The following is a 24,384-nucleotide window of genomic DNA, read 5'->3' on the forward strand; positions in this document are numbered from 1 at the left end:
GGTCCCAGGCCATGGTAAAGCGACACCCGTGGGAATACCGTGCGTGAGGCCGCAAAGTGATATGAGGTGTTACATGCTAGATCGGTGTGACTTAGAATCGGGGTCCTGACAGCTTTCGTATCAGAGCCTGACTGCCTGTAGGATTACCAAGCCAAACTGGTCGAAGTTGAGTCTAGAAATGCTTTATTTATATAAAGGGAATTGATTGTGGAAGGGAACGTAAGGCTATTTTTACTCCTTTACCTTATGCCTTCTGATCTGAGTCAACCTCTTCTCTTCTACGGGGATTAAGAACTAGGCTTCTCATCTTTCTATCAGGATTACGTGTTACTAATCCGTAGACTTGTAGGATTGATGGATCCAAGTCTCAGTTCAGTTTCTATTACTTCTGTATGTTCATAGCTGGCCTCAGACCCTTTATATTGTGATGTTAAGTGTTTATGCCACCATTTTGCATGATATCTCAAATCTTTTGAGCATTTACAGCCGTTATGCTGTCCGAGTCATCCCAGGTCTCTAAATAGTCTGATGCATTTGCAAATCCCTTCTTTCCATTCCCGATGTCCCTTTGGGCCAATTTAACCACACTAATCGATGAGTTGAGGTACTCTATTGCCTCGACATATATGTTGGAGCTATTATTATGAACCTAGGTGTCTTAGGGAGTCACCTAGTAATCTAGCAATGTTTTGTATTCCCAGTGTGATGATTCTGGCCATCATTCTCGAAAGCATCCCGTGATGTTATTAGTTAGTAGGTATTATATTCGTGGGTTCTTGAACCCGAGATTCACTCTACTCATTCATGTTGATAGTGTTTGCTAGTTCCTTTAGGATATTAGTAACCTTTGAGTTAGTCCTCGAGGTCCGTGGTATTTCCTTCTTCCAAATACCATGAACTGCTTATGGCAGAAGTTCTTTTGAACCAAAAGATCACAACCAGGGTGCTCTTGAGGAGTACTCCATTCATATTGTGACTCTACCAGTTCTATCCTTCTGCATGGGTTATCCAGAAGAAATATGTTGAACTCGTTTGACATACTAACCCATGAATCCACAACTCAAAAAGTTATATGTTCCTTGAGTTGTTCTCCTTAGTTGTATTCTGACCCCCGTCTATCATTTGATAGTCAAGAGTATGCGTGCATTCGCTGTCGATGCCTATTATTCTTGTGGTCGGTCAAGCCATCCTATTCCAGAATGACTAGGAGAAAAAAACTCCAGAACCTCATCCACATCTAGGATTGGGTCAAAACAATTGTATTCTGCAGATCAAAATGCCAATCAGCCTTTGCTCTGCTCTACCTTGGAGTGTTACCATCTTTATGTCAAGAGTGTCATGAGAATTGCACCACCTCTTATGAATTCTTGACACAGTAATGCTTCTTGCCGTCATTGTTCATTCCTCGGTTCCGTGTTTTGTAACCGGAATGCCGACAAGTGTACCGTGATGTGCGAAATCAATACTCCTAGCAACTCCGTAGCTTGGTAGTTAATGGACAATACTCTCATTCTTAGAGTGCTGGTAATTGCGTCATCATCCTAAGATTGATCGTGCTACCTAGTCCATATTTCCGGGTGCACTCATCGACCAATGAGTTAGGATTGTGACAATACCTCGCTCCTTGATCATATCGTCTTGCCCTGAAAAGCAAGATAGTTCTCGAGCTTAATAACATATCGGTGGTTCATGATTTTCCGAATATCTTCTTGGAAGTGTTACCAGGTTGTCACCTGACCGCAATGTTGAGTTCGTGATCAAGTTGGTTTTCTTGTAAACCAGTCTTTCTCCAAGAATCCGTGTTAGATACCTCTAGACTAATTGGTTAAGCTAAAACAACAACTTGGGGAGTTGGAAGATAAAAGCTTAATCCACTTAGTTCACTCCAAAAGGGATATTCTTGTGTAGTGTGTGTTGAAGAAAGATGATATCGTCATCTATTGGTCCCTGTGATCAGTTGTTGGACCTATTGTCTTATCAATCCTTTGATTTGAGTGTGGGCTATCGTCAAATCAAATCAGTACCAACGATGTTCGTAATGTTGTCTTACTCGTGGTTGATCCCTCGAGCATACACCATTACATCTTTTGGTCTGACCAATACTAACACATTGTTCACATAATGGTGGAAGTCCAGTGATATGGCAATTCCGATGAGTTGTTGTTGAGACCATTAGCAGCATTTTGTCTCCTCCATGATTCATGTTGAACATCCAGCTACTGTTGGAAACTTGTGTAAGCATTTTCTTCATGCCCCGTTCATGAAGTATATGTTTGGTGAAAGAAGTGACTTTCTCCAAGTTCACGTGCATTAGGTGTAAGTTGCCGCCATGAATTTGAGAAAGGTTTGTTTTGTTTCCTCTGGAATCATCCCAAATCAGTCATGCATACGTGCGAAGTATTCTATGGTTTGGTAGATTAATTACCTCCACTCCATACGTATTCCCTAGCACACCAAGCCACTGATTGATTTGTTCAAGGAGAATAAGTTCCTTCTTAAGAGATAATCATGACTTATGCAAGGACTTCGTAATCCACAATGAGGGTTCCTCACCTGAACTTTGGTAGTGTTTTATTGTAAGACTACTCTGTGGTCATGCTTGTCTTGGACAACATGTTCACATGTGTGTAGCAGAACCAGCTCATGTTTTGGAGCTTGCTATCATAGTTCATCTCCCGAGAGTCTCGCAACGTTATCTCGTCGACTTGTGTTGCAACCTTTTCTTTTCTGGACATGTTGCCTGAAAAATCCTGTTACCAGCCAGATCTGAATCTCAGGCAGATATGATGGCTGCAACATTTCCAAGATCTATGATGTAGGTGCCGACGATGTTGATGTTCTGGCCGACACACATAGTTGGAAGACCTATTATTGTAGTATCTTGATTGAGCTATTTGATCATTCTCTCCATAAGGATTTCGTGCGACTTATTCTAGAAGTTGTTCCTTATGGATCCTTTGTCTTCCCGAAGTCCGACCTATACTTGATGGCCACGTTAATGCTTTAAGTATGACTGTGGTATGTAGAACCTCAAGGAGAACATTAGAAGCGGAGTGCTAAATGTCTCTCGGTCGGTCATCCAGATTTTGTTTCCTTGGCATTGCTAAGGTAAAATATGAGAAAGTGTTTGTCTTCCTTTGCATCCGCGTCTTCCATCACTATTCATCATGGTAGTATGATGTGTTGCCAGGATCCTCGGCAAAGATGTTGGTAAAACCTTGATGAATACGGAAATGGTCAAGTTCTTGAGAGCACGCTCTGTCATTGGGTTATATCCTCGGTATCATTTGGAATGTGCCTTCCATTGCCGAGTTGTCCTATAACTCTAGTTTCCTCTCCAACTAAGTATGCCATTCTTTCGAATTCATTCAAATGATCAATTATGATTTTCCTTAGGCTGGTATAGAAAGTTTCAGTGATCTCTATATCAAAAGTAATTCTTTTTGCCACTTAAGGGAAAAATTCTACGAGTCACCTTCCCCGAGGTGTCCCGTTATGGTATCATGGGCAACTTAACTCCTCGCTACTTTGAAACCCCCCTCACCATCTATTTAAGCGTCGAATTGTTGCCTACCAATTTGAACCTTTTTCATATGTTTCCCATCCATCATCTCTGATGTATGTTTTGCGTCTCAACTTAAGGGATGTTTCTACGTCTCATTCCGTGAGTTGATCTTGTGTTTATTAAGATCGATGATCCATTCTTGTGAGGTTGTCTTGCTCTCTCGTGGTCATGTTGGATGAAGTTCTCAAAGTAAGACATCGAGATCAAGATGATGCAATGAATCAACATCTTCGAGAAGGATAGTTGGATTGAGAAGATCGTGTTAGCTTGGTGTCCCCTCTGTCTTCTTACCTCACGTCTTAAATCTCGAGACGAGATTCTTGTTTAGTGGGGGTGAGTTGTCACACCCTAGAATTTGGTTTCATAAGCATCCATGCATCATGTCTATATTGTTGAAATTTGAAATGGGGATGACAAACCCTAGCACTAAATGAAATGCAATTAGGATCAAAATAAAAATATTTTCAATGAACCCAGAATGCCCTTTAGAAAAGTTCATTATTTTTGATAAAGGTGCAAACCTCTGCCAAAAATGATGCACATATTTTTAGGCCATTCTGGATTTTTAAATTAACTCATATTGTATTTGAATTGGGGCCTTTAAATTCTATATATATTTTAGATGCTCCAAAAATATTGGAAATTGTTAAGGGTCACTGAAATAATTCAGAAAGCACCCATAATTGTTTCCAGGATTTTATGAAATGGTTTAGTATTATTACTAAATCAAAACAAATAGCAAAAAAAAATACAAGACAGAAATAAAATAGAGAAAACCAGAGAGAGGAAAAACCCACCTGGCACTTACCTGGCGCAGCCCACCTAGCGCCCAACCGGCCCAGCTCTATGACAGCCCAACCGGCCCGACTGGCCCAGTGGCCAGTCATCGTTCTCCTCTTGCCAGGAGGACGCAGCGCGCGTGGCTGCCACTCGCGAGCACGCACCTCGCCAGCTCCTTCTTGCCGCCGACGCCTAGACGCCTCCAATGTAGCCACGCACCCCCTGACCTCTCTTTCCCTCACCCGTGGCCCTCCTCTCCTCTGCTCCCTCTCTCTCACCCGCGCCGAGCGCCACCGTCGCCGCCGCTTGCTGCTGCCACAGCCACCACCACTGACTCGCCCCTCCCCATGACCACAAGCTCCGTCTACTCGTACTGAAGCTCTTAGATGAGCCGCCTGACGTCGGAAGCCCCTGGATGTCGCCTACACCGTCGTTCCCCTCGTCGGCCACCGAAGATCGTCGCCATCGATTTGCTGCCTCTGATGCCTCCCCAAGCTCGCTGACCCTCCCGTTCAACTCATTGTGAGCTCCTACCCCCAAACCCTCTCTCCCCTTTGTCGATTTCCTCCTCTAGCCTCACTGGCCTCCCCGGCCGAAGCTCGCCGCCATTGCGCTTCGTCGGCGCCGTGGCTAGAGCCCATGTAGATCCAAGCCGAGCACACCACCGTGCTCAGCGCGTCCTCAGGTGCCCATAGCAACCAACCGGCCGTCCTGTCGCTCACCACAATGCCGTGCCCGTGTTTGCCCGAGCTCCGGCAGCCGCTGAGCTCGACGCCGGTGAGGATTACGGCCACCCCAACTCGCCCTGCTTGCTCCGTTGGATGCGCACGGACCCGGGCTTCACGTAGGTAGTCCCCGCCGCTGTTTTGGTCGTCGGAGGAGCGATCCCGAGCTCGTCCGCCATCTCGGCTCGGCGCCGGCGACGTAACTCTGGCTAACCATCGGATTAACACTAACCTAATTGACCACCGGGTCAATGACATGCGGGCCCTGCCCGGCTAATTAACCTAGCTTAGGTTCAAATCTAATTAGTTTAAGTTAGGTTAGTGTTAACTAAGTTAGTTAGTTTAGTGTGTCATTGACGTGTGGACCCCGCACGTCAGGTTTGACCTAGACCGGGCCGTTGACCTGCTGACGTCACTCAGACATCATGCTGACGCTGTAAATGTTTTCTGGGATTTTAAATAAATCAGAAATGGTTTATTTATTTCAAAAAATATCCTAAACTTCTAAAAATCATAGAAATTCAACTGTAACACCAAATGAAATAATTTATATATGAAAAATGATCAGAAAATTATGAAGAATCTATTTATGCCATGATCATGCATGTTTCAACAAGTTAACCTCACTGAATAGGATAAATCATGATTAGGGCAATTTATGAACTAACATTTGGAGTTGGAGTTTAACCCTGTTTGAATTCCACTTCAATTAACTTGGCTTATTGCTGCATTAGGTCAATTTAGTTCCTTAACATGACATGTCATTCATTTGATTGTGCACTGCAGCGAATGTTGTTTCTTTTGTGTTTTCCGGTGGTTGTTCCCTCTTAGTAGACGATGTTTCCGATGACGTGATCAATGACACCGATGAAGAGCTATACTATCTTCAGAAGTGCCAGGCAAGCAAAACCCCCTTGTTCATTCCTATACAATCCCACTCTCTCGCTCCTGCTCTCTTTTACTGCATTAGGACAACAACGCTTCAACTGCTACATGCTGCGGTAGTTGAACCCCTTTCCTCTGCATGACCTGTCATTGCCACAGTAAATAGATGAAACCCACTAGCATGACTAGGAGTTGTTTGAGCCCTGATGTGCCTACTCATTCATGCTTGTTTGTCATGCCTGCTATTGCTTAGAGTTGTGTCAGGTCTGATTCACCGGGGATGAATTGGAAAGTTGTGAACATGTCCTACTGTTGAGAACTAAGTGTGTGAACATGATTTGGTAAAGGTAGCGGTGAGAGGTCATGTAGGAGTACATGGTGGGTTGTCTCATTGAAACCGTCCTCAGGAACTGAGTTCTGTGTTTGTGATCCATGAATAGTTACTACCACACATTGGGTTCTGGTAACACTACACCATGACAGAAATTTAAGGGCAATTAACTGTCGGGAATGATCAAGAATTGAGGTCAATTAACTGCCCCCAAAGCTCTATATGCCGGGCAACATTATGCAGTTCAACATAACTGCCGGGAATGTTGGAGTCACACGGGCAGACAACCTGCCGGCATGTTCAGGGTCAGCCCAATTGCCCTGAATTCTATTTGAGGGCGAAAACACAGCCGCTAACCAAGTTAGCGCGGCGCGCACATGAAAGAATCGAGTCCCAAAAAGGCGCGCGAGCCTCAGTCACGGGAGAATGAAAAATTAGAAGGCACTAGAAGCCCATCGCGTCCACGCGGCCTTATCCACACTGCTTGTATCTGTGGCTGCCATCGTTCTCGCGCATCAGCTGCCGCACTGCATCTCACCGTTGACTCCGCCAACCCTAGCACAATCGCCGACTCACCCCTCATTGCCGCCCCGCCCCGCCCCACCCAGCGCCACCGCCCCCATCCCCTCCATCACCCAGCCGGCCTCCTGCAACCGCCGCCTCGACCCAGCACCGCCATCTTCCTCTGAATCCCATACTCACGCTGCCACCAAATCCCCATCGACAACTCCCCACACCCGCACCTCTGATGCACGCCGCCGCCCATCCGCATCCATGTCGCACCCACATCCACGCACAGAGCCGCCGCCGCATCATGGTGCTTCCAGATCCACCATGGTGCTTCCAGATCCACGGTGCCCAAGCAATGGAGCTCATCCACAAGGTCCCTTCTCGCTCCCCTCTTCTCCTCCACACGCCTCTCTCTCTCTCTGATTCGATTCAATTCGAGTTCGCAGACATGGTTCCTGTTTTTGTTAAGTTCGTGCTACTGCTGCAGAAGAACTCAGCATACTCTTCACATTCGTCCAGATCCACGGTGCCCACAGGGACCTGGCGGAGGACTAGGAGAAGGACCACCGGGAGGTCCTCATGGCTCAGCTCCTTGCCCACAACCGACGCTGCTCCGACCCTAGTATATGGGACAAGGTCCGCCCCTCTCTCGATTTGCTCTCCTTTCCTACCTTCCTTTCCTTCGACTGAATTCTCTGACAGATCGGTTGGTCGCAGGATGACCCCTAGATGGACCTGACCTGTTCGCCAAGCTCAAGAGGAGAAGGAGCCCTGCCCACTTCATGCTGCGCTTCATCAACATCACGACCAAGCCAGCCCTCAAGCAAAGTACGGCTTTCATACCCATCAAATCCAAACCTGCACCACACACACACACATGCGTCAGCTAGAAGACGTACTGCCAGACTGATCACATTGTTAAAGAACTTCAGTAGATTGTAAAACTGTACTGCAAATATGCTATTGGAGATATTCATTGTATTCAATTTTCCTTCTTTGCAGAGAGTGTTATGATTTTCAATAGTGAACTAATGCGCCAAAGGAAGCTTGTGAAAACTTTGAGGAAGAAATCCTTGTGGTCCAGACCTTTGGAGGATGTAATTATCTTCATACACATTTACTCCCTCCATCCCATAATATAAGAGCGTTTTTGACACCACCCACTAGTGTCAAAAACGCTCTTATATTATGAGACGGGGGGCTACTTCATTACTTTGTCTTGGCCTTCTGTAATTCTGTCTGTTGGGCTTTTCTTGGTAGCGTTTAGTTTAAATAGTTTTTGATGAATGCGCTACTCACATATTGCCTTCTCTTTCTTCTGAAAGGTGCTAACATTGCTTTGTGTGATCCTCTATCCAGACTGTAGAAAAGCTTGTCGATACCATCATTTTTCTGCATAAACAAACCCTGGATGCATTCAATGAAGCTGGTAATTAATTATTGATTGACTAATTTATTGTTTGGACAAAAATGTATCCGATAATTTCCTGATACATCTCCCTGAATAAATAGTTCCTATAGGTGCCGCCTTCATGGAGCAAGGTCAGAACAAAAGGCTAGGTTCATGTGGTCTGACACTACATTATGCTAACATCATCAATCAAACTGAAGATATAGTAAGTAAATTTGATGACTCACATGATGTTTATCATGGTTGCTTAATGCCCCAATTTCCTTAATGTAGTCAATTTCCATATGGCCTCTTATATATGTAGGTAACTGTTCAGTTTTGTTGATGAACCATGCATTTATTTATTTCCCTTTTCTTTTGGTGAGCAGAATATTCGATGGTAGTCAGTAATAAATATGTGTCTATCTCCCAGCTGCAAAATACCAATTCAAAAGTTAATTTTGAAACAAAGAAGTTACAATGTCATAGTTCATATACTATTTGTGTCGCCTAAGTCTACATTCTTCAGTCTATACTCTATAGCCTTCTTCTATTTGTGACATGTCCATGAATAAGAAGCAAGAAAAGGCATAGGGCTGTCATACATTGCGGAATCTTTTGATTTTAGTTTGAATACCTTGTAGTTTGTTTCTATTGTTGCATGATATTGTTTGACAATATTTTGAAACCTCAAAGATTGCTTTGGTTAGTAATTATATTTTCAAGGCCTTGTTTAGTTTTGTAAAAAATGAGTATTGATTTGTGTTGGCTTGCGATATTTAGGCAAGGTCTGAAATTTAGTACAAGCAAAGCATGATGTAGCGATAGAACAAGATAGGTAGTTCTAGTTCTTCGTATGTATGCAGACCGAGGTTGTTTGTAAAGTTATGCAGAAGCAACCAAGATAGCGGGTGGCGGTCCCCACATCTAGAAGGTATTGCATCTTCTTAGAATTCTTGAATATTACACTAAAGAAAAGATAAAAAATTCCATTAGTATATAGACAAGGCGTATAATGAACTAGGTCTTGCAAAAAATACTTCTGATCACAAGGGCCATTCTATTGAAAAGCAATCATAGCTTGCCATCTTGTCTGAATAGCAACCATAGCTTGCCATTCTATAGAAACATTCGTTTCTCTCCATGTCGATTTAGTTCTAGGACTGAAGTAGCAAGCACCGACACTCTGGGAGCTAGCAAGATATGTTTCTCCTCTCACATGCTGAAGATTTATTATTTTTCTGAGTCAAAGTCAAGCATGTGTTTGAAAGTAGGAACCTACAAGTTTCCTATTTTCTCCTGAGTACTTTTTTTGGTCTTCCCAGTAGATTAAAAATGCGCCTATTTTTAAACACGTGCTTAACTCCTTTCATTCTGACTCAACAAGCAACTCTGTTTCTTAAACAATTCTACAACTACTACTTAAACTTTGCACACAGTTGTACAAACATCATGGATTAACAAGAGGGACCACGCAACTATATGTTCAGCAAACCAACATTCTCTTACTTTGAGCAACCTATATTCATTTCAGCAAATGATTTATGTGCCTGCAAATTCTTCTTCTTTTTGTTGAATCAACACTTTTTTCTAAAACCAAGTAGCAGATTTAATCAGAGGGCTGTTCAGTTGGTATACATTCTCATAATTATTGATTCTCATTGTCTAGCACTACTACACACTTATTCAGAACAACCATGTACAAAAAAGTAGAACAGAGGACACCTTGCGTTGCCACTAGATTGCTAGTAATTAATCCTTACCTGCAGTTTTTTGGATGTTCTATTAACTTGATAGCAATCAAGAGAAATCAATACACCAAAAGAAGATGACTACTGGTAAATATTTATAGTGATATGTTATATCGATCTTTCTGGTGATCCATACATAGTGCATAATCTGTTCTTATGAGTACATACACACATTCTATTTGTGCCTTGTGGAATGCAAAGTACAGGGCGACACACATGTGTCTTTTTCATTTGGATGAGCCAATTTTCTTTTTCAGCCATGCAACTTCTATGTTTGGAACATGTGTTCTTCTGAGCTGATCTATTTGGCCATTTCCTTTTTATTACAGGTCACCATTATAATGCCTTTGCATCCAAAAGTTTCTAGAGGTGCGTTTGCTGAGCTAAAAGGATCTTCTGCTAGAATAGGTTTCTACCTAAAGGCAGATCTTATATTTTGCGCTTTTGTCTGTGATGTAATACTGGCATATGAACGTACATATGTATGCATGTGTGCATGTAGACCTGATGGATGGTTGTGCTTTTAGCTTGTTCTGTTACTGGACTTGTATGCCTATGTGTGCATATATGCATGCATGACGGATCTTTGTGCTTTTGGATGTCCTGCACTTGTGAACCTATGTATGGATGATATATTGCTTATATATACACGCACAAATTATCTATTAAGTGATGCAATCTTAATTATTGTATGCATGTGTGTTGTTATATATAGATGGTACAAAAAGGAGTGAAGATAAATGACAGCTGTTGAAATACAAGTATGCAATATCGGAGATTTGTTAGTTGGCAGTGGAAACAAATACAGGCAGTTTGTTTGCCGGGGAACTTTTGTATCTGCCCTAAATTGACAGTCTGCCGGGAAAAAGATGTACGCCTGGAATAATTCTAACTGCCGGCAAAGGTGTGAATATTAAAGGCAGAGAATCTGCCGGGGTTTATACTAACTGCCGGGAATTGTTTTCCCCGACAAGACTTTTAAGGGCAGTTCACATTTGCCGGCAAAAAGAATTCCCGACAGTGGGTTTGCCTCCAATGGCTAGTTTTCCCGGCACATGTGGTGACCCCTAAATTTTTGTCATGGTGCAGTGTAACTCGACCCCTCTCGGCTTATTAACTGCCTCGATCTCTGTCCAAGAGTTGCAACTAGTTTCTGGTGTTTGTAGGTTGTGTTAGTAGTCTACCAAGTGGCACCCGGTACAGGTGGGCTTGGGACAGACTAGGCACCGTGGCACGGTGTACCAAGCGTAGATCCATCCGTCGAGGTGGGCTTGGGAACCCTGCACACATCGTTTGGGGCCGTGAGCGACACCCCGGCCGGATCTCCTTGCGGATTGAACCCGAATAGGCGATAAACCTGGACTAGAGACTTGTGTGGTTAGTCAGGTCGTGGCCGACTCCCTCGCCAGGCTTCCGCTTGAAGGTTGCCGAGATACACGATGTGTACATGGTGGTAAGTGGCGAGAGCGTGTGTGAAGAAGTACACCCCTGCAGGGTTAACATCATCTATTCGAATAGCCGTGTCCGCGGTAAAGGACTTCTGGTTGCCTGTACAGTTCATAGACAAGTGAAAGTGGATACTCTAAAATGCGCAAGATAAGCGTGAGTGCTATGGATGGCGTTCTCGTAGGGAGACGGGAGCGGATCCATAGTGGTGTATTGATATGGTGAATATGTGGACTCGTGTGCGCCACCACAAAAGAGTTACTTGCAGTCGTAGTTTAGGATAGCCACCGAGTCAAAGCTGGCTTGCTGCAGTTAAACTCCACCACCCTTTTATTGATACCGATGCATATGTAGATAGTTCTGATGTAAGTCTTGCTGGGTACATTTGTACTCACGTTTGCCTATTTTATGTTTTTGCAGAGTGACTTCAGTCTCACTATTAGTTTTGCGTGGACTTCAACGTTTAGCTTGTTACCTCAGCTACGATCTTGTGCCCTCGGCAGGATCTAGTAGATAGTCAGGCTTCTCAGCCTTTTTCATTTGTAGATGTCTGTACTCAGACATGTTAAGCTTCCGCTTGTGCTTTGACTTGTATGCTCTGTATGTTGGGTCATGAGACCCATGTTTGTAATATCTCGCTCCTCGAAGCCTATTGAATAAATACTTGAGTCGTAGAGTTATGTTGTGATGCCATGTTGTATTTACACATATCGAGCATATTGTGTGTATGATTGAAATGCTTGGTATGTGTGGGATCCGACAACGTAGTTGTTTATCCTTGGTAGCCTCTCTTATGTGGAAATATAGTCTTGTGCTTCCATGAGCCATAGTAGTCCGCTACAGCCCGGTTCACCGAGTCCTGCTAGCCCAGCACTACGGCTCCGGAACACTTGACTGGCCAGCATGTGATTCATTTCGTTCCTGTGTCTGTCCCTTCAGGGAAATGTCACGCGGTGACATCCGAAGTCCTCCCTAGCCTGCTACAGCCCGGGTTCCCAAAGTACTGTTAGCCCAGTGGTACAGCCCGGATTCCCACGCTGCTGACCGACATGCTCGATGTTGATTCATGTATGCCTATCCCCGTAAGTTAGTGTTACTTTGGGTTCATGACTAGTCATGTCGGCCCGGGTTCTCTATCATAAGGATGCTAGCGACACTATCATATACGTGAGCCAAAAGGCGCAAATGGTCTCGGGCCATGGTAAGGAGACACCCGTGGGAATACCGTGCGTGAGGCCGCAAAGTGATATGAGGTGTTACATGCTAGATCGGTGTGACTTAGAATTGGGGTCCTGACAGCTTTGGTATCAGAGCCTGACTGCCTGTAGGATTACCAAGCCAAACTGGTCGAAGTTGAGTCTAGAAATGCTTAAGTTATATAAAGGGAATTGATTGTGGAAGGGAACGTAAGGCTATTTTTACTCCTTTACCTTATGCCTTCTGATCTGAGTCAACCTCTTCTCTTCTACGGGGATTAAGAACTAGGCTTCTCATCTTTCTATCAGGATTACGTGTTACTAATCCGTAGACTTGTAGGATTGATGGATTCAAGTCTCAGTTCTGTTTGTATTACTTCTGTATGTTCATAGCTGGCCTCAGACCCTTGATATTGTGATGTTAAGTGTTTATGCCACCATTTTGCATGACATCTCAAATCTTTTGAGCATTTACAGCCGTTATGCGATCCGAGTCATCCCAGGTTTCTAAATAGTCTGATGCATTTGCAAATCCCTTCTTTCCGTTCCCGATGTCCCTATGGGCCAATTTAACCACACTAATCGATGAGTTGAGGTACTCTATTGCCTCGACATATATGTTGGAGCTATTATTATGAACCTAGGTGTCTTAGGGAGTCACCTAGTAATCTAGCAATGTTTTGTATTCCCTGTAGCGAGCCGACCCGAATGGATCAAGTGCTCTGTGCTCAGGTGTCATCCCTGGATCGGTAATGCTGACACCACACAGTACATCGAAGGATTTATAGCAGAGTGGCAATCACACACTTATTACATCGTTGTCTCAAAGAGAACTTATTACAATAAAAATGGCTTAAGGCCATCTAATAACGATAACAGCGGAAGACTCAGAAGATAAATGGGTCCATCAACTCCAACGGCATCACTGAGTATAGAACCATGACCTAAAAGCACCTTACTCATCGTCTGAAAAGTCTGCAACATGAGAAGTTGCAGCCCGAAAATGGGTCAGCACATGGAATATGTTGGCAATGTAACACATAGAGAGTAATGGAATGAAACAACTATACTACATGCATATATGGCTGGTGGAAAGCTCTATGGTTACAGTTTTGCGTAAAGCCAGTTTTTCCCTACTGCAAAGGAATAAATTTATTTAACTATCATGGTAGTTGTTAAACATTGAGAATGGTTGACAGCATTCCGATCCCAATTAAGTAATTAAAACCCAACAACATTAATTAGAAGTAACATGATGAGATTCACATGATATTCAAGTACTAGATACTCAAGTTGTCCATAACCGGGGACACGGCTAATCATGATTAGTTTGTACACTCTGCAGAGGTTTGCGCACTTTTCCCACATGATTCGATCGCCTCCGTTTGTTTTCTCGCACTACATGGTGTTTGAGAAACGGATGACCGAGACATAGTCTTTCAGAAGCGCTAGCACCTTACGTGTGGGGTAGACCGTACCACCTACAACCCCTACATCTGCTAGTCCACCCCGTAAGAGTTCGCACAACTTAGTCAACTATGCCAGAGCCCATAGTAGCATGTGGCTGCACACGGAAGTTTCTAGCATGAATTATCTTATGATCCCTTTGAGCCTGGGTGGCGGTCCAAAATAAAACAGGCAAGTCCTGATAGACATCAGGTGCCTCAATCCACCCAGACGTGTGTTTAAGTGGCCACCTTAGATAAACCATTAAAAATTATCAACTCACATCTGTCATGGATATCACTCACCCAATCCATGTCTACTAGCATAGCATGGCATAATAAGCAAACGTAGAAGTAACTCCCAAAGGTTTCATAATAATACAGGTAATAGGTACTACCTCATCTACTTCCCATCCCACAGTTTAATTAGATCCTAATCATGCAATGTGAGAGGATTGGTCTAATGCAATAAAACATGGGTTGTAGAAAAGGTATGATCAAAGTGTTACTTGCCTTGCTGATGATCCGCGAGACCTAGGGTTTCGAAGTAACAAGCGGTGCAATCCGGGTGATCTAACGCAGACAAACAACAAGCACACAATAAGTACTCATCTAATGCACAGGTAAAACTCGAACAAGAGAACGAACCAGAAAGTTCAACTTAAGAACTCCGGTTGCAAAGAAAGAACGAACCGAACAAACGGCGGAAAACAAACGGCGGAAGAAAACAACTCGGTTCTAGCAGGTTGAAACTAGGTCAAATTTTACCGTAGCAAAAACTTGTTTAAGTTGATTAGACGGAACGGCGGTTTCGAAACGAAACTCCAGGCGCTTGAATCACCTGATTCCGACAAACCAGCGAGAAGAAAGACTAGAACGAAGATCGGATCTGAGATCGCGATCGGAAAGAACGCGGAATAAATCCGACGAAAAGAAAGAGATGAACAGTTAAACGAACGGGCATCGTTAACCGGGAAAAATCGGTGATCACGTTCGTTGAGACGAACGGTCCGAAAGAAGAACGAAAACCGATCTAGGGTTTTCGGAAAAGAAACCGAAAAAGAAACGGAAAACCGATCTAGGGCTTCGGAAGAAAACCGAAACGAAAAACCGGAAAGAAAACCAGAACGGTTTAGAAAAGAACCGGAACGGTTTAGAAGAAAAACAGAACCGAGGGAAGAAAAAGAGATGTGGCGCGGGGCAACCTTGGCGAGGGGCTCCGGCGAACGGCAGTGTAAGGCGGCGGCGGCGACGTAGGGCGGCGGCGGCGGCGGCTTGGGGCGCGGCGCGGGTGTGGGAGCGGGCTAAGGTGGCGGCGGCTTGGGGCTGCGCGTTGCTGCTTGCTGCGGCTTGGGGATTGATGTGGGGAGAGGGGGGGGGTTATGGGGTATTTATATAGGTGAGGGGGGGGGGGGATTTACTTGGGGTAGGGGGCAAGCAAAAGAGGGAAAACAAAACAAGGAAAGGGGGCTAGCCTAGAGTCCTAGAGGGACTCGGCTAAGAGGCGAGGCGGCGGCCTGGCGCCTGGCGCCTGGCGCTGGCGCACGCGCGCAGGGAGGCTGGGGCGCAGCGGCGGCTGGCTGGGCCTTTGGCCCGGCTGGCCTGGCGGGATCTGCTCTTTTTTTTAAATCGGTTACGCGCGCAGAAAAACAAAAGAAAGAAAATCTAAACGAGCTCCAAAATTCCTAAAGTAAATTTTCCCCGACTCCTAAAAATGAGTCGAACAAAATGAACTTTTCTCCGGGCCTAAAATGCAATTTTTGAAAACGCGCATTTTTCCCTATCCAAATAAAACGCAAACAAAACTCCGGCAAAACGAAAATTGATCTATTTATTAAATCTTCATTTTTCCTAAATTTGGGAAAGTCATATTATTCCCTCTCTCATATATTTTAACACCGGAAAAATAATTGAAGATAAAATAAATAAATCAAATGATCCTCTTTTCAAAATTTGAGAAAACTCAAATATGAAAATAACGAAATCTCCAACTCTCTCCGAGGGTCCTTGAGTTGCGTGAAATTTCTAGGATCGACCAAAATGCAAGAAAATATGATATGCATGATGATGTATGTATAACATTCCAAATTGAAAATTTGGGATGTTACATTCCCAGTGTGATGATTCTGGCCATCATTCTCGAAAGCATCCCGTGATGTTATTAGTTAGTAGGTATTCTATTCGTGGGTTCTTGAACCCGAGATTCACTCTACTCATTCATGTTGATAGTGTTTGCTAGTTCCTTTAGGATATTAGTAACCTTTGAGTTAGTCCTCGAGGTCCGTGGTATTTCCTTCTTCCAAATACAATGAACTGCTTATGGCAGAATTTCTTTTGAACCAAAAGATCACAACCAGGGTGCTCTTGAGGAGTACTCCATTCATATTGTGACTCTGCCAGTTCTATCATTCTGCATGGGTTATCCGGAAGAAATATGTTGAACTCGTTTGACATACTAACCCATGAATCCACAACTCAGAAAGTTATATGTTCCTTGAGTTGTTCTCCTTAGTTTTATTCTGACCCCCGTCTATCATTTGATAGTCAAGAGTATGCGTGCATTCGCTGTCGATGCCTATTATTCTTGTGGTCGGTCAAGCCATCCTATTCCAGAATGACTAGGAGAAACAAACTCCAGAACCTCATCCATATCTAGGATTGGGTCAAAACAATTGTATTCCGTAGATCAAAATGCCAATCCAGCCTTTGCTCTGCTCTACCTTGGAGTGTTACCATCTTTATGTCAAGAGTGTCATGAGAATTGCACCACCTCTTATGAATTCTTGACACAGTAATGCTTCTTGCCGTCATTGTTCATTCCTCGGTTTCATGTTTTGTAACCAGAATGCCGACAAGTGTACCGTGATGTGCGAAATCAATACTCCTAGCAACTCCGTAGCTTGGTAGTTAATGGATAATACTCTCATTCTTAGTTTGCTGGTTATTGCGTCATCATCCTAAGATTGATCATGCTACCTAGTCCATATTTCCGGGTGCACTCATCGACCAATGAGTTAGGATTGTGACAATACCTCGCTCCTTGATCATATCGTCCTGCCCTGAAAAGCAAGATAGTTCTCGAGCTTAATAACATATCGGTGGTTCATGATTTTCCGAATATCTTCTCGGAAGTGTTACCAGGTTGTCACCTGGCCGCTATGTTGAGTTCATGATCAAGTTGGTTTTCTTGTAAACCACTCTTTCTCCAAGAATCCGTGTTAGGTACCTCTGGACTAATTGGTTAAGCTAAAACAACAACTTGGGGAGTTGGAAGATAAAAGCTTAATCCACTTAGTTCACTCCAAAAGGGATATTCTTGTGTAGTGTGTGTTGAATAAAGATGATATCTTCATCGATTGGTCCCTGTGATCAGTTGTTGGACCTATTGTCTTATCAATCCTTTGATTTGAGTGTGGGCTATCGTCAAATCAAATCAGTACCAACGATGTTCGTAATGTTGTCTTACTCGTGGTTGATCCCTCGAGCATACACCATTACATCTTTTGGTCTGACCAATACTAACACATTGTTCACATAATGGTGGAAGTCCAGTGATATGGAAATTCCGATGAGTTGTTGTTGAGACCATTAGCAACATGTTGTCTCCTCCATGATTCGTGTTGAACATCCAGCTACTGTTGGAAACTTGTGTAAGCATTTTCTTCATGCCCCGTTCATGAAGTATATGTTTGGTGAAAGAAGTGACTTTCTCCAAGTTCATGTGCATTAGGTGTAAGTTGCCGCCATGAATTTGAGAAAGGTTTGTTTTGTTTCCTCTGGAATCATCCCAAATCAGTCATGCATACGTGCGAAGTATTCTATGGTTTGTTAGATTAATTACCTCCACTCCATACGTATTCCCTAGCACACCAAGCCACTGATTGATTTGTTCAAGGAGAAGAAGTTCCTTCTTAAGAGCTAATCATGACTTATGCAAGGACTTCGTAGTCCATAATGAGGGTTCCTCACCTGAACTTTGGTAGTGTTTTATTGTAAGACTACTCTGTGGTCATGCTTGTCTTGGACAACATGTTCACATGTGTGTAGCAGAACCAGCTCATGTTTTGGAGCTTGCTATCATAGTTCATCTCCCGAGAGTCTCGCAACGTTATCTCGTTGACTTGTGTTGCAACCTTTTCTTTTCTGGACATGTTGTCTAAAAAAATCCTATTACCAGCCAGATCTGAATCTCAGGCAGATATGATGGCTGGAACATTTCCAAGATCTATGATGTAGGTCCCGACGAGGTTGATGTTCTGGCCGACACACCTAGTTGGAAGACCTATTATTGTAGTATCTTGATTGAGCTATTTGATCATTCTCTTCGTGAGGATTTCGTGCGACTTATTCTAGAAGTTGTTCCTGATGGATCCTTTGTCTTCCCGAAGTCCGACCTATACTTGATGGCCACGTTAATGCTTTAAGTATGACTGTGGTATGTAGAACCTCAAGGAGGACATTAGAAGCGGAGTGCTAAATGTCTCTCGGTCGATCATCCAGATTTTGTTTCCTTGGCATTGCTAAGGTAAAATATGAGAAAGTGTTTGTCTTCATTTGCATCCGCGTCTTCCATCACTATTGATCATGGTAGTATGATGTGTTGCCAGGATCCTCAGCACGGATGTTGGTAAAACCTTGATGAATACGGAAATGCTCAAGTTCTTGAGAGCACGCTCTGTCATTGGGTTATATCCTCGGTATCATTTGGAAAGTGCCTTCCATTGCCGAGTTGTCCTATAACTCTAGTTTCCTCTCCAACTAAGTATGCCATTCTTTCGAATTCATTCAAATGATCAATTATGATTTTCCTTAGGCTGGTATAGAGAGTTTCAGTGATCTCTGTATCAAAAGTAATTCTTTTTGCCACTTAAGGGAAAAATTCTACGAGTCACCTTCCCCGAGGTGTCCCGTTATGGTATTATGGGCAACTTAACTCCTCGCTACTTTGAAACCCCCCTCACCATCTATTTAAGCGTCGAATTGTTGCCTACCAATTTGAAACTTTGTCATATGTTTCCCATCCATCATCTCTGATGTGCGTTTTGCGTCTCAGCTTAAGGGATGTTTCTACGTCTCATTCCGTGAGTTGATCTTGTGTTTATTAAGATCGATGATCCATTCTTGTGAGGTTGTCTTTCTCTCTCGTGGTCATGTTGGATGAAGTTCTCAAAGCAAGACGTCGAGATCAAGATGATGTAATGAATCAACATCTTCGAGAAGGACATTTGGATCGAGAAGATCGTGTTCGCTTGGTGTCTCCTCTGTCTTCTTACCTCACGTCTTAAATCTCAAGACGAGATTCTTGTTTAGTGGGGGTGAGTTGTCACACCCTAGAATTTGGTTTCATAAGCATCCATGCATCATGTCTATATTGTTGAAATTTGAAATGGGGATGACAAACCCTAGCACTAAATGAAATGCAATTAGGATCAAAATAAAAATATTTTCAATGAACCCAGAATGCCCTTTAGAAAAGTTCATTATTTTTGATAAAGGTGCAAACCTCTGCCAAAAATGATGCACATATTTTTAGTCCATTCTGGATTTTTAAATTAACTCATATTGTATTTGAATTGGGGCCTTTAAATGCTATATATATTTTAGATGCTCCAAAAATGTTGGAAATTGTTAAGGGTCACTGAAATAATTCAGAAAGCACCCATAATTGTTTCCAGGATTTTATGAAATGGTTTAGTATTATTACTAAATCAAAACAAATCACAAAAAAATAGAAAACAAAAAAAATAGATAAAACCAGAGAGAGGAAAAACCCACCTGGCACTTACCTGGCGCAGCCCACCTAGCACCCAACCGGCCCAGCTCTGTGACAGCCCAACCAGCCCGACTGGCCCGAGTGGCCAGTCATCGTTCTCCTCTTGCCAGGAGGACGCAGCGCGCGTGGCCGCCGCTCGCGAGCACGTGCCTCGCCAGCTCCTGCTTGCCGCCGACGCCTGGACGCCTCCAACGTAGCCACGCACCCCCCTGACCTCTCTCTCCCTCACCCGTAGCCATCCTCTCCTCTTCTCCCTCTCTCTCACCCGCGCCGAGCGCCATCATCGCCGCCGCTTGCTGCTGCCACGGCCACCGCCACTGACTCGCCCCCTCCCCATGACCACGAGCTCCGTCTGCTCGCGCTGAAGCTCTTAGACGAGCCGCCCGACGCCGGAAGCCCCTGTATTCCGCCTGCACTGCCGTTCCCCTCGTCGGCCACCGAAGATCGTCGCAGTCGATTTGCTGCCTCCAATGCCTCCCCGAGCTCGCCGACCCTCGTCTTCGACTCACTGTGAGCTCCTACCCCCAAACCCTCTCTCCCCTTTATCGATTTCCTCCTCTAGCCTCACTGGCCTCCCCGGCCAAAGCTCGCCGCCGTTGCGCTTCGTCGCCGCCGTGGCTAGAGCCCACGTAGCTCGAAGCCGAGCATACCACCGTGCTCAGCTCATCCTCAGGTGCCCATAGCAACCAACCGCCCATCCTGTCGCTCGCCACAACGCCTTGCCCGTGTGTGCCCGAGCTCCGGCAACCGCTGAGCTCGATGCCGGCGAGGATTACGGCCACCCCAGCATGCCCTGCTTGCTCCGTTGGATGCGCACGGACCCGGGCTTCACGTAGGTAGTCCCCGCCGCTGTTTTGGTCGTCGGAGGAGCGATCCCGAGCTCGTCCGCCATCTCGGCTCGGCGCCGGCGACGTAACTCTGGCTAACCATCGGATTAACACTAACCTAATTGACCACCGGGTCAATGACATGCGGGCCCTGCCCGGCTAATTAACCTAGCTTTGGTTCAAATCTAATTAGTTTAAGTTAGGTTAGTGTTAACAAAGTTAGTTAGTTTAGTGTGTCATTGACGTGTGGACCCCGCACGTCAGGTTTGACCTAGACCGGGCCGTTGACCTGCTGACGTCACTCAGACGTCATGCTGACGCTGTAAATGTTTTCTGGGATTTTGAATAAATCAGAAATGGTTTATTTATTTCAGAAAATATCCTAAACTTCTAAAAATCATAGAAATTCAACTGTAACTCCAAATGAAATAATTTATATATGAAAAATGATCAGAAAATTATGAAGAATCTGTTTATGCCATGATAATGCATGTTTGAACAAGTTAACCTCACTGAATAGGATAAATCATGATTAGGGCAATTTATGAACTAGCATTTGGAGTTGGAGTTTAACCCTGTTTGAATTCCACTTCATTTAACTTGGCTTACTGCTGCATTAGGTCAATTCAGTTCCTTAACATGACATGTCATTCATTTGATTGTGCATTGCAGTGAATGTTGTTTCTTTTGTGTTTTTCGGTGGTTGTTCCCTCTTAGTAGACGATGTTTCCGATGACGTGATCAATGACACCGATGAAGAGCTATACTATCTTCAGAAGTGCCAGGCAAGCAAAACCCCCTTGTTCATTCCGATACAATCCCACTATCTCGCTCCTGCTCTCTTTTAATGCATTAGGACAACAGCGCTTCAACCGCTACATGCTGCGGTAGTTGAACCCCTTTCCTATACATGACCTGTCATTGCCACAGTAAATAGATGAAACCCACTAGCATGATTAGGAGTTGTTTGAGCCCTGATGTGCCTACTCATTCATGCTTGTTTGTCATGCCTGCTATTGCTTAGAGTTGTGTCAGGTCTGATTCACCGGGGATGAATTTGAAAGTTGTGAACATGTCCTACGGTTGAGAACTAAGTGTGTGAACACAATTTGGGAAAGGTAGCGATGAGAGGTCATGTAGGAGTACATGGTGGGTTGTCTCATTGAAACCGTCCTCAGGAACTAAGTTATGTGTTTGTGATCCTTGAATAGTTACTACCACACATTGGGTTCCGGTAACTCGACCCCTCTCGGCTTATTAACCACCTCGATCTTTGTCCAAGAGTTGCAACTAGTTTCTGGTGTTTTTAGGTTGTGTTAGTAGTCTACCAAGTGGCACCCGGTACAGGTGGGCTTGGGACAGACTAGGCACCGTGGCACGGTGTACCAAGCATAGATCCATCCATCGAGGTGGGCTTGGGAACCCTGCACACATCATTTGGGGCCGTGAGCGACACCCCGGCCGGATCTCCTTGCGGATGGAACCCGAATAGGCGACAAACCTGGACTAGAGACTTGTGTGGTTAGTCAGGTCATGGCCGACTCCCTCGCCAGGCTTCCGCTTGAAGGTTGCCGAGATACACGACGTGTACATGGTGGTAAGTGGCGAGAGCGTGTGTGAAGAAGTACACCCCTGCAGGGTTAACATCATCTATTCGAATAGCCATGTCCGCGGTAAAGGACTTCTGGGTTGCCTGTACAGTTCATAGACAAGTGAAAGTGGATACTCTAAAATGCGCAAGATAAGCGTGAGTGCTATGGATGGCGTTCTCGTAGGGAGACGGGAGCGGATCCATAGTGGTGTATTGATATGGTGAATATGTGGACTCGTGTGCGCCACCTCAAAAGAGTTACTTGTAGTCGTAGTTTAGGATAGCCACCGAGTCAAAGCTGGCTCGCTGCAGTTAAACTCCACCACCCCTTTATTGATACTGATGCATATGTATATAGTTCTGATGTAAGTATTGCTGGGTACATTTGTACTCACGTTTGCCTATTTTATGTTTTTGTAGAGTGACTTCAGTCTCGCTATTAGTTTCGCGTGGACTTCGACATTTAGCTTGTTACCTCAGCTACGATCTTGTGCCCTTGGCAGGATCTAGTAGATAGTCAGGCTTCTCACCCTTTTTCATTTGTAGACGTCTGTACTCAGACATGTTAAGCTTCCGCTTGTGCTTTGACTTGTATGCTCTGAATGTTGGGTCATGAGACCCATGTTTGTAATATCTCGCTCCTCGAAGCCTATTGAATAAATACTTGAGTCATAGAGTTATGTTGTGATGCCATGTTGTATTTACACATATCGAGCATATTGTGTGTATGATTGAAATGCTTGGTATGTGTGGGATCTGACAACCTAGCTGTTTATCCTTGGTAGCCTCTCTTATGGGGAAATGTTGTCTTGTGCTTCCATGAGCCATAGTAGTCCGCTACAGCCCGGTTCACCGGAGTCCTGCTAGCCCAGCACTATTGCTCCGGAACACTTGACTGGCCGGCATGTGATTCACTTCGCTCCTGTTTCTATCCCTTCGGGGAAATGTCACGCGGTGACATCCGGAGTCCTGCCTAGCCTGCTACAGCCCGGGTTCCCAGAGTCCTGTTAGCCCAGTGCTACAGCCCGGATTCACACGCTGCTAACCGACATGCTCGATGTTGATTCATGTATGCCTGTCCCCGTAAGTTAGTGCCACTTTGGGTTCACGACTAGTCATGTCGGCCCGGGTTCTCTGTTATGTGGATGCTAGCGACACTATCATATACGTGAGCCAAAAGGCACAAACTGTCCCGGGCCATGGTAAGGAGACACCCGTGGGAATACCGTGCGTGAGGCCGTAAAGTGATATGAGGTGTTACAGGCTAGATCGGTGTCACTTAGACTTGGGGTCCTGACATAGTTGTCGATGAGCATGCCGGAGACGTCTCCAAGGGAGTCCAACTCTTTGGTTGCCTCGGGCACCCTCCACTCCTTCTGGATGTTGACGAAGTTGGTGACCTCCATATTGACGCGATCTAGCCTTTTTTTGTCGCCGTCAATGGAGAAGCCTGCAAAGGTGTACCTGGGGTCAGCGAGGAAGTTGTCGAAGACAATGCACCTTTCAGCGGCGCTCAGTTGGAAGAGCAGCACCGGGTGTTTCTTGCCGATAGAGAGTTGGCAGAGGGAGGGTTGCTGCGTCGCTTCAGGCTCGTTGTTGTACTCGAGATCAATGCCGACGATGTTGTGGCGTTCGAGGCTGAGGTGGCGCTCGTACTGCGCGAGGGTGATCGCCACCTGCTTCTTGTCGTTGGTGTGGATGACGTGCAACTTGGTGTTGCCGTGGGCCTCCACGTCCTTGTACTCGTCGGCGAACGCCATCGCCGGTAGTGGGGCTTGGTGTTTTTGCATGGAGATGGATGTGACGGAGCGATATGGTGGCAGCGCGATGGGTACTTGTGTTTTTTGTGGACGAGATGTCCTATGGCAGGGGTCTGAATTTATGGGGAGGCACGGTGTGGGATGGCCGCAGCAGATGAACTGCACGATCTCGGCGATGATGCGGTTTGTGCAGATCGTGGGTTGGTGTTGCGTCTGTGATCATGGGTTGGTGTTGCGTTTGTGATCGTGGGCTTGTGATGATGGAACCGCTCCGATTGGGTGGTTGTATGCGAACATGGTGTTTTTTTATCAGTAGATTTTTTTAACCACCACTTTTCTATGCGAATGAGCATTTTTGTGACGTTTATATGTATCCTGCGTGATAATGAAACTACATTGGTTGTAGTAC

The 24,384-nt window shown here is 44.8% G+C and overlaps 2 protein-coding genes across 2 annotated transcripts; one reads left to right on the plus strand and one right to left on the minus strand.

Moving 5' to 3' along the window:
• The first annotated feature begins 7,578 nt into the window (after nucleotides 1–7,578).
• Nucleotides 7,579–8,475, plus strand: LOC147986530 (protein PSK SIMULATOR 1-like). Its single transcript, XM_087540078.1, has 4 exons — nucleotides 7,579–7,624; nucleotides 7,799–7,893; nucleotides 8,156–8,225; nucleotides 8,309–8,475. Exons 1-4 carry the CDS (start codon nucleotides 7,579–7,581, stop codon nucleotides 8,473–8,475), a joined length of 378 nt encoding a protein of 125 aa, XP_087396204.1.
• Nucleotides 8,476–8,608: 133 nt separating this feature from the next.
• LOC147986531 (uncharacterized) lies at nucleotides 8,609–23,975 on the minus strand. Its single transcript, XM_087542041.1, has 2 exons — nucleotides 23,477–23,975; nucleotides 8,609–8,619 (listed from the first exon to the last, which is right to left on the minus strand). Exons 1-2 carry the CDS (start codon nucleotides 23,973–23,975, stop codon nucleotides 8,609–8,611), a joined length of 510 nt encoding a protein of 169 aa, XP_087398167.1.
• Between the last annotated feature and the right edge of the window lie 409 nt (nucleotides 23,976–24,384).

The sequence above is a fragment of the Triticum urartu genome, chromosome 2A (assembly GCF_056163025.1).
Source record: "Triticum urartu cultivar PI428250 chromosome 2A, HENAU_Tu73, whole genome shotgun sequence".
NCBI classification, from domain to species: domain Eukaryota; kingdom Viridiplantae; phylum Streptophyta; class Magnoliopsida; order Poales; family Poaceae; genus Triticum; species Triticum urartu.